The 10,404-nt window shown below is 40.5% G+C and overlaps 1 protein-coding gene across 1 annotated transcript in view; it reads right to left on the reverse strand.

The window, feature by feature from the left end:
• Smp_178260 (DNA polymerase alpha catalytic subunit,putative) overlaps positions 1-9,325 on the reverse strand; it is a gene marked incomplete at both ends in the record, with an annotated part of 45,165 nt that extends 35,840 nt beyond the window's left edge. Inside the window, 3 exons of the mRNA XM_018790945.1 lie at positions 539-914; positions 7,766-8,007; positions 9,208-9,325. Of these exons, the coding sequence (XP_018645831.1) occupies positions 539-914; positions 7,766-8,007; positions 9,208-9,325 (736 nt within the window). The remainder of the gene's footprint in view (positions 1-538; positions 915-7,765; positions 8,008-9,207) is intronic.
• Positions 9,326-10,404: the final 1,079 nt, after the last annotated feature.

Below are 10,404 nucleotides of genomic sequence, written 5' to 3' on the forward strand. Positions count from 1 at the left end.
AAGTAAATTAGCGAATAGTTGTAAAATACATACAGAAGGAATTTAATAATTGCAAAAAACAAAGATATTTAAGGTGTAATTAAAAAGGAATAATGTTCTTTAAAACTATTTAATAAAAAGTGAATATTTCAACGAATATTTCGATGCTAACAAAATCAAGACACTAGTTGAGGTAAACGATTGGAAAGAAATACGTGGTAAAACAAATAACGACTGATGTGACATACATATCCCACTTGGGAAATCATAATTACTCCTACCATTTTGACTTACACCTGATTAAGAAGCGGTACACTATGGTCACGTAATAACAACTGAACAACTCCAATTTACTCAATAGTTGGACATCGAGAGTGTGAAAGGCATTAACAAGAAAAGACACGTTCGTAAGACTCTCGATAGTTGTAATAAAATAATCTCGACGGTTTGTTCGGAGGCTTCTTTCGAAGCTCCTTTAAGGGAGATGAAGATTGTTTATAAAATATAAAGCAATAAAAATATTTTTCACATAAAAAACATCAGTTATGTATTGCTGTACCTCCAGTAACTTGTGGTTTACTGTGCTTCATTTTCGGCTCTGTTCCTGTAAGCTCGCGACATGAGAAAGGGTTACGTGATCTCTGATCAAGTGGAGTCTGTGAAGAATGCTTCTTTTCAGATACTAAGGGAAGTCTTAGACGAGACCCGCTAGGTGTGTGAATAGGCTGTTCTGGCCGTTCGGGTGAACGACGTTTCAAAGGGGTAGGTGTATTTACCACATTGCCATGTACTCCAGAGTTTCGTTTTGAAGCTACGAAACTTTTTCGCGATAAATTATCAGGGTTATGGTGATGAGGTTTAGGTTCTGTTACAGATGATTCTAATTCTGCTAACAAATCATCTAGGTTAGGGTCCACAGAGAGATCTTTCATTTCCTAAACATTGCAAATAGAGTGAATGACAAGTGAGTAAATGAATACAGTCTGATATTGAAAATATTATATTCATAAAGAAGTAAGTCAAACATGAAAAAAACTCTAAAGTTATGTAAGAGTTTGGGTAATAATATACTGAGCAAACTGAGTGAATAATAACAAAATCACCTATCCACCAACTGCAACAGCGGATAGTCATTTAAATTAAAGAAAATCGAGCATCTTGGTGTATGAGATTAAGTGAGAACCAATTGTGTATGAAACAAAACAAGAAAGTATCAATGAATATTCCAATTATAATGGGAGCGATTAAACTGTATGCTAGCCGGAAGTCACTGTAAGAATTTTCCGAAGTATACAACACAAAAAGCTGGAATCAATAAAATGTAGAAGATAGGGAGCGATAATTTGTTTGCATGCCGTTAGCTACAATATTGGAATATATTTGATGGTTTGCATTTTGAGTTGTTGTTTCTGGTCAACATATACAAAAATTGTTATACAGTACTAAAACTCTCAAAGCACGTATTTGTGTACTTGGGTCTGAGCCATAAGTAAGTGTGAAAACTAGTGATTCTACCTCACTGTCCAAACCGAAGTAGGTGATACAGGACTCGAACCTGCGAGCTGGTGGTTGAAAGTTGGAGCCTTTAGACACCTTTAACTACTCCTAAAACAGGACGCAGTGATTAACCATTAAAATAAAACCTAAAAACTACAAGATTTAGCTGGCAACAACAACTACGAAGTCACCTTTAGATTAAACTTATGTGATGATAATACATGAGTCATAGTACGTGGCTTTGTGATCACACATTCTGAACACAAATTTATGCGTTATGATCCTCAAGGAATTTATAAAGCAATGATAATAGTTACCAAGGGATAAACAAGTGTGTATACAAGAGGTTACATCAATCCAGAACTTTTTTAATAGCAGACTAAAGATAATATTCTGGTCTACTAGAATTATTGAAACTGAGTTACCATAAACTTTAGGTTGTGGTAAGAGTTGAGTCCATTCATGTCTCACAGAAGCCTTTGAAACAGATGAAAACCATAATATAAATTTTAGATCCTACTTAACGTTTAGACGAATTGGTCTCTTTTCTTGATCTGAAGTGACTGGGACGTATATTTACCTAAGTCATAATTAAACTTTGGGGGAAACGAGTCTGTAGTCTATCAAGAAACAAAATGATAGGAAAGTGAACCACTGACTTAAAAAACGTGATAAAGAGTTAGGTGACTTTGAGACTTAGTGAAAAAATCTTCCAATAGTCTTGATGTGTGCTCCACTTACAAATTTCCCATTTTTCTGTTCTTTCGACTTGATTTCTGTCCCCAATTGATGTACTATATGGGATTTATTATTTTGTTTATTTTATTTGAACACATAAATATCAGTACATGGGGGCACCAGATATATATGTGCCACACAATAACAATGAGAATGGGAGGAGAAAAAGAATATAACGTGCGTATAAGAGGGAAGAAAAAAAAGAAAGAACAATAACGACCATAGATTGGTGTGTGGAAGTGTAGTAATAATAATAATAATAATAATAATAATAATAATGGGGGAAACGGAAAGTTACAACCGGAAAGAATTCTTTCAGTTAGGGAAGTTACAACCACTCTTTATGAAGAAAGTAAGAGAAGGTTACAGCAGGATCGCCACTGGCTTCTATTCCGAGTTATATCTGATAACGTCTCTAGCCACTGTGTTGCACCATCTGTCGGACCCCAGCCAGGGTTTCATGAAGGACCAACAGAAGCTAGCCCTTTGTAGTTTTCTTTCATACCACGACACCACGTCATATACTCACCACCTCTTCGCTTTTCCAACCAGTCTCAATGTCAGCAAATAATGCACGACATAGAATTCTCTGGGATGACATTCGTAAAACACTTCCGAGCCATCGAAATCGATGTTTCAAGATAGTGACACCAAGTGAATTAACGTCGCTGTGACCGAACACACGACACCAAACCTCTGCATTACCAACATTGTGTTGCTACTGGATGTCAGTAATCCTTCGAAAACAGCAATGATCAAACACAGAGAGTCGTCTAACATCCTCAACTCGGAGGCCAGGTTTCACACGCATAGAACAAAACTGCTTTCACCGATGCGTTGTCGATCTGACCTTTTACAGCCAGACTGACATCACGGAGGCCCCAAAGATGGTCCAGATCGGCATAAACCGCTCTGGCTTTCACTATACGTGAATCGATCTCATCACTCACGCCACTACCAGCACTTATGTAGCTACCTAGATACACAAACTTCTCAATTATTTCAATCTGCTCATTACCCAGGGTGAGTACAGGATTGGAATCCTGCCGGTCTTGTAGAAGTAATTTGCACTTCAAAGGTGCAAATCACAGACCGTACCTACGGACACTGATTGCTAACTGAATAAGTGCGGATTGCATGGCATGGGCATTATCAAACAGTAAGACAATATCATCCACATACTCAAGATCAAGAAGTCCTTCTCCAGACAACAGATTCACACCGCCATTACTTACATCCATCAGAGCCGTTTCCAGAATGTCATCGATGTCAAAGTTGAAGAGGAATGGTGAGATTGGGCAACCCTGCCTAGCCCCATTGCTTGGATGGAACAATAGGGAAAGGTGGTTGTATGCCCTCACTCTGCTTGTATATAGGGCCTTTAGGATGTTAATAAACTTTTCAGGCACACCCCTCTTCAATAGACAACTCCAGAAAACAGTCCTGTCCTATGAATCGAAGGCAGACCTGATGTCCAGAAACACTACGGTTGTTGGCCTGTGATAAGTATGACGATGTTCTAACATTCGGCGGAGGGTGAAGATATGATCAATATATTCTCGACCAGAACGAAAACCAGCTTGCTCCTCGCGAGTCAATCCTTCTCTGGTTTTGAACAACCTATGAAGTATGACAGAAGCCAACAGTTTGGACGCAATCGGAAGTAGACTTATCCGGGATATTTGTTACAGAAACGATGTAAACTCTTTTTTATTATAGGGGCAACTATCGACTAGTTCCATGATGTTGGAACACTATCTAGTTCCCAAACCTTCGTAAACAATGTCGTCAGTTCCTTAACCAGAAAGTCACCATCTTTAAGAAGAGCCTGAGGTAAATCATCTGGGCCCGGTGATTTGTAGCGTTTCAAGAGTTGGAGTTCCTTGAGGACTTACGCCTCATTTGGTGGACCAGTCGTCACCGGCCATGGAGGGCAGGACAGTCTGATCGATGTTGCCGGAGCAGCAGACCAGTTGAACTGCCCCTCAAAGAACTCTACCCATCGTCCAAGATGTCGATGAATGTTACTGATTGGCATCCCGTCGTCCCCATAGATTGTTTCGCTCACACAACCTCTTGCTGCCAGTGGCTCGGATGGGTTGAAAGAGTTTCCGGCAGTTATCAGATGCAGCTGCTGCTTCCAGATCATTAGCATGCTCCGACCACCAGGCTTCTCGGTCCCTATGCAAACTTTGCCCAATTTCATTACGTAACAGCCTTTGTTTGTGGTCAAACTCACGGTCACCCGCAGTAGGCTGACAGGCTTCGGTGAGTTGTAAGAAGCCTGAAGAAACCCAGTGCTTATAAGCGGGACATTTCGCAAAGCCACAAGCGGCTTTACTCGTCATTTCCATGGCGTCATGCAGCTGCAGCCAATGCTCATCTATACTTTTCGGTGGGATGGTAGCTAGCCTACAAGCTAACTCGGTTCGATACATACTTGCAACAGAAGTTGCAACCAACTTACTGACATCAATCTGTTTATGACGACCAATTCGTTGGCCATTGAAAAGTAAGGTAAGATTGGCGCAGACCAGGGCACGATCAGAGTCCGTATAGGTACTCCAAAAGGAGCGGCAGTCTTGTACACAACCACGCCAGCGGTAGCTGATCGCGATGTGATCAATCTGAGTCAGGGCTTGAGATACAGAGGGAGGACGCCAGGTGGCACATCGATGACTGTGCCGGAAGTTACTGCTAGCCAGAAACAGGTTGTGGTTTGTGCACAGTTGCAGTAGACGGTCCCCGTTATCTGACCTGCGACCAACAAGTCCCCATCAGCCACCTAAACGACTACCTTCTGTGCCTAGACGTCCGACCTGAGCATTCAAGTCTCCGGCCAGTACCACAATATCTGTCAAACGCACTTTCTGGAGAACAGCTAACTGGTAGTAAAACTCATCCTTGGTCGCGTCCGGGCTGCATAGGCGGAGATGACGAAAAGATATCATTTCTCACACCGATTTCATCTCACTTTGATGGAAATTCCTAATCTAACAGCACATAACTGACTGTTAATGGGGATTCAGTCGATTAGTGCTGCCTCAGCTCTAGCGCTTGGTGCAACACCGAGGCCAGCAAGACCAGAAGAAGATGCCACAGAGTCCCCGAATAAACTCACGTAAAACAAGCCTTTTGAAGCAACAGATGGAGTGCGGATTTGTAATACTTCAGTCAGTCAGTCAGTTACAACGTAGAACTTCGTACGTACGTACATCAGTTTGAGTTGCCATACCACATTAGCACAGAGATGAAGTTGTCAATTCAAATCCCATAGTGGTAGAAGTAGTAAGAGTATAAGTGTTATGTGAAAGATAAGGGTTTGAAGATGTTATTGAAGGAGTATAATACGGTGAAATAAATTTGGAAAGAGAAAAAGGATACGGACATGAGGAATTCAGAAGATTAGAATTCCGTAGAACACAAAGAGTGGATGCACCTTCGCCATTGCAAACGATTTTGAGCCATGTCATTCAAGGTCTCTAACCATCGGTTTCTATCATCTCGCGAATCCCAACCAGGTAGTCTACACCTACCAACATGGCCCAGTCCAATTGTCAGCGACTTCATGGATTTATGCCATGTTTTGGTCTGACCGCCCCTAGCTTTCTTCCAACCTGCTCCTACACCATAAAGCATTGCACGTCGGGGCAGTCGGTGGTTGGGCATACGTAACACATGTCCCAGCCATCTCAACTGATGAAGTTTCACTACTTCATCAATCCATTTGCCATCCTTACCTAGTACTCGTTTCCTAACATCTGCATTACTTACCCGGTGGTCCCAGGATATACGAGTAATGCGTCGAAGACACCTATGATCGAACACTGGTAGCCTACGAATATCCTCTACTCTTATCGGCCATGTTTCACTGACATAAAGTAGGACGGAACGGACTGCTGCAAAGTAAACCCGTCCTTTTGTTGCTAGACGGATATCTCGCCTACACCATAAATGGCGCAAGTTGGCGAAAGCTAGACGAGCCTTTTGTATCCGTGCTGAGATTTCGTCACACACCAGACCACAAGGGCTGATGAGACTCCCAAGATAAGTGAAGCAGTCAACACGCTCAACTACTTCACTCCCTATCATTAGTTCAGGTGCCGATGCAATCCAATCCTGAAGTAACATTTTGCACTTCACCTGAGTCTTGAATACGGATCTTGTATAGACAACAGACGTCGATATTAAGACCTTCTAAAGACATAGTTAGCCCTATCTGTTGTCCGATTTGCATTAGTGTGCGAACGCTGAACGAAGCCAGTTTGAATGGTGCATGTGGTTTCAAAAAGACTGTTTCAGTATTCGTATTCGGTGGCAGCATTCAATTTTCGACTAGTTAGTGACTCGAGATTATTTAGATAGAACAGAATTTCCACCATCAGCGAGGTGCTGTATACATTGAGAAGTTAAAATACGCAGTGAGAATGGAAGAGGGTGGATAAGTGATGTAGTACAAAAAAATAAAAATAGAAGTGAATGTTATCAAATAGGTATGGGTTATTTGAATTGTAAAAGGAATGCGAGTAGTATATTCAGTAATTATTGTCATTTCATTTTAATTGTATGAGGGCTATGATACTGCCCAGGTGCCCAAACTGAAGCAGGTGGTTTTCTTAGGGAGCCACACTCTGAGCCTTTGACCTAAACGTCTGACCCACAAGGCAGTAGAGCATCGTGAGGAGATGCAGTCCCATGGTAGCCGGTGACCAACGATTGACTCACACGTCATTTGTTCCCTCAGGATACTGGAGCCCATGTGCACCATTGGTTTGGAGTCAGGATTTTCCAACTCCCATAGGTGGACTTTCTGTGTTCACCAACCCGGTTAAAGCACTGGACATTCACTTTTCGTCCTCTCAATCTCGTAAACAACACCGGTGCCACGAGAAGGCAGTGAGTAGGACTTCCCTAGCAGAGGCTGTATACGCGTGGCCGTGTGAAAACATTTCGAGGGCGGGCCCTCTCCACTCTCGGCCATACCAGGGCATTTGGGGGATACAGGTCACATGCAGCTGCACGATGACAAAATGAGATGAGTATGAGTAAGCTAACTTGAAAAAATTACTCACCAAACCGAGGTGATCGGTCAAATGTTTATCTGGTCTAGTCTGTTAATGAGTCGTATCATTCAACCACTAATAATATAGCTTTTTGATCAGTTTTGGCCTTCTTCCTCTACATAACTGCCAGTTCAACTCAAGGAAAGTGACTTAGTGACTGAATTGGATAGTAAGGCACAACTGTATGAAAAACTTAACTGGTTTATTATTCGATCGGGTTAATTTCAGACAGTCGTGGGCATTGGTTGAGGCAACTATATTATTTTTCGGCCATATATTTGAAATGCTGCCGTGATTTTGACTGTTTGCCAAATAAATGTATTTATCAAATCATTATCAAACACTAAGCAAGAACAGAAGCATACAACGCGAAAAATACTTAAGTACAATAAAGATAATCCTGTATGAAGCATAATGAACTGATCCTATGAGGATAGGGAAAGGAAGTATAACTGATATCTACAAGTATGATACAAGAGGAAACTCACTTTTCTTTTCTTACTAGAATTTGAACCTGAGGAAGCAGCAAATAGACTCCGAATACCACGCCCGACAGGAGGACGCAGTGGTGCTGAATCACTAGCTCGGATATCAGGATTTAACCGTTTCTTCTTCGGTATTGACGTAGATGACATTTTGCTCTTCGCTTTCGGTTTTGAATCATATGATTCTTCATCTTCATCGTTATCGTCAAATATTTCCCTGCCATCTTCTGCGTAATCGCCACCTTCTATATACCAATTAAACATGAAAATTGCTGTTAATTTACTGACTTAAGATTAAATATTGAAGTCACAAACAAACACGTGTCGAGTCAGAGAACCTAACAATAGATGGACAAAAGTAATGGGTGAGTTATAGTTTTTAGTGAGCAATTTCATGTAATTCGATTCGAAATAACTACTGCTCAGACAATGCTAGTTGAGCCAACTCAAATTTCTGTAGTTATATCTACGTATCCGTGTTAGTAAATGCTGTTATGATTCGCTAAAGGTGAAAACATCAATACATATTATGACGTGGGTAACTCATGAAAATGAGAAACAAGCAAGTCTGTGTCGTGCTTTATGATATGCAAGGGCGTTGATATTAAAATACATGACTTGCCCGTTTAGCTGTCTACAAATAAAAATAATAATCTATAAACTTATCAACCTGTGCATTGGCTGCCCTAAGTGAGGATTGCGAATCCCAGTACAGAATACAACACTCCTGACAGTATGAAAAGAATGGTTATTATTAACCAATAGATGAAAATTGACCTTGTATAGATACAGTGTCTGACTGACTTGGAGTGTCAGTCCTGGGTAACCGAAGAGTCATCGCAGATAATCTATTTTGGGTTGGTTTTAGACTAGTCTTTACCCAACAGTCACTTTGTATTTGACTGAATTCTCTCAAACTCCTAGATAATCGCATTATTAAAGGAAAAAAGATTAAACCTCAAAAGTCCAATGTATTTAGGTCTACAATTACAAGTTATTTTGGAAAGCTGTATTGACTTAATGTTCAAGATTCTGCATTTTAACCACTGGCTATCGAACCTAAACCCAAATACACCTACTCCAGAAACAATTTTTTGTTATTCTAAACATAATATACACAGCTAAAACCAGAGTAAACATCGCCTAGCTGATGAGTCACAATATATTACAATCCTCGCCCAACTTTCAAAAACCATAGTATCTATTTTCTAGACTACCTATATTTCTTAAGCCAAAGTGCATAAATTACTTCCATCATCGATTACACCGGTTCTAATGTGTTCATAAATAAAGGTATGCTAAAGTTAACCATTCTAATTCTCATTTGAATAATGATTCCTAGAAAAAACAGGAATCAATGAGTTTTAAATTTGAATCTACATTCTTTTAAACAAAAAATACAAACATTGCTTTACTTTCTATATAACACTTTTAAAAGAACTAACCGTCATCAACAATCCAGTCATCTTCCAGACGTTTTCTAACCAACTCAGCATATTCTGCTTCGTCAACAGTTTCGTACACTGGTTGCTCATCTTTTTCCTGAAAGGAAATAAGCTGCATATTTACTTACAATGCGAAGACGTTCTCCTTTCTCTTTTGCCTCACGCATCTTTGCCAGTAGAGCCAATCTGGACTCTTTAGCCGAACTAGCTCTCCGTGGATTTTTAACTCCTATGACATTGTGACATTAGCAACAAAACTCTAACCCTCCATCCTCAAAACGACTCAATTCACCGGTTCAACTGCTGGTGGCTGACCTCGGCGTAAGCAAACAAAATGCGACCTTTTTCAAGGCTACCGTGCTGGCCAAATTCTGTATTTAGTGCAGTAAACAATGATATTCGTTTACGACTAAGTCTTAATTTAAGGTTCACAAAGAATTTTGAATAGCACCTTATTTTCATTGTAAACACTGGTTACTAACGTGAGTTTGAATATATTGTCTTAGTCTTCACTAATCAGGATAGTATGTTGCTTGACCTTTGTTAGTGCTTACAGCTTGTTTCCCAGGGAAAATCCACATTCTACTTGGAAGTGTACTAACCCATCCTTCTGTTTTCTTATCATGTCTGAGTGACTTTAAACCAATGAGCATCGTATGAGTGAGTTCTACAGACGAAAGATCTACCCTTGTATGTACTCAAACTATCATCCTCCTGGGTGCTAGGTTACGTACTTGACCACCGGATGACGTCAGCTCATAGTAGACCAGACTGCAATATTTTCCTACATTGGTCGATTATTAACGATATTTATGACTAACAGAACATGCACCCTCGTAATTTGCTGCAGTAGTTGGTACTATGTCAAGCCCATATAGTTTATTTTGGTATCTTGACAGACCAGTTTGTTCGTTCTACCCAAGCTACATTTTCACCCTGTCACTTATTCGCTTGTTAACCCTGACTGTTTTCCAATGATCTTGTGTGCGCCGACTGCCTATCCTATTCATTACGCGTCTAACTAATTTTGGTCTGACTATAAATGCTGAGTCCAGTTTGCTCACTCGCCTTCTCCACTGCATATCATTTCGTCTCGTTTAGCTTCGCCCTCTCCTCTTCATTTCCTTCGATTCTTTTCCTCGACTGTCTATCCAGATCAATTAGTGTATGAAATATGTGTATTCAAAATCTATTCCC

Source organism: Schistosoma mansoni (genome assembly GCF_000237925.1).
Source record: "Schistosoma mansoni, WGS project CABG00000000 data, chromosome W unplaced supercontig 0272, strain Puerto Rico, whole genome shotgun sequence".
NCBI classification, from domain to species: Eukaryota; Metazoa; Platyhelminthes; class Trematoda; order Strigeidida; family Schistosomatidae; genus Schistosoma; species Schistosoma mansoni.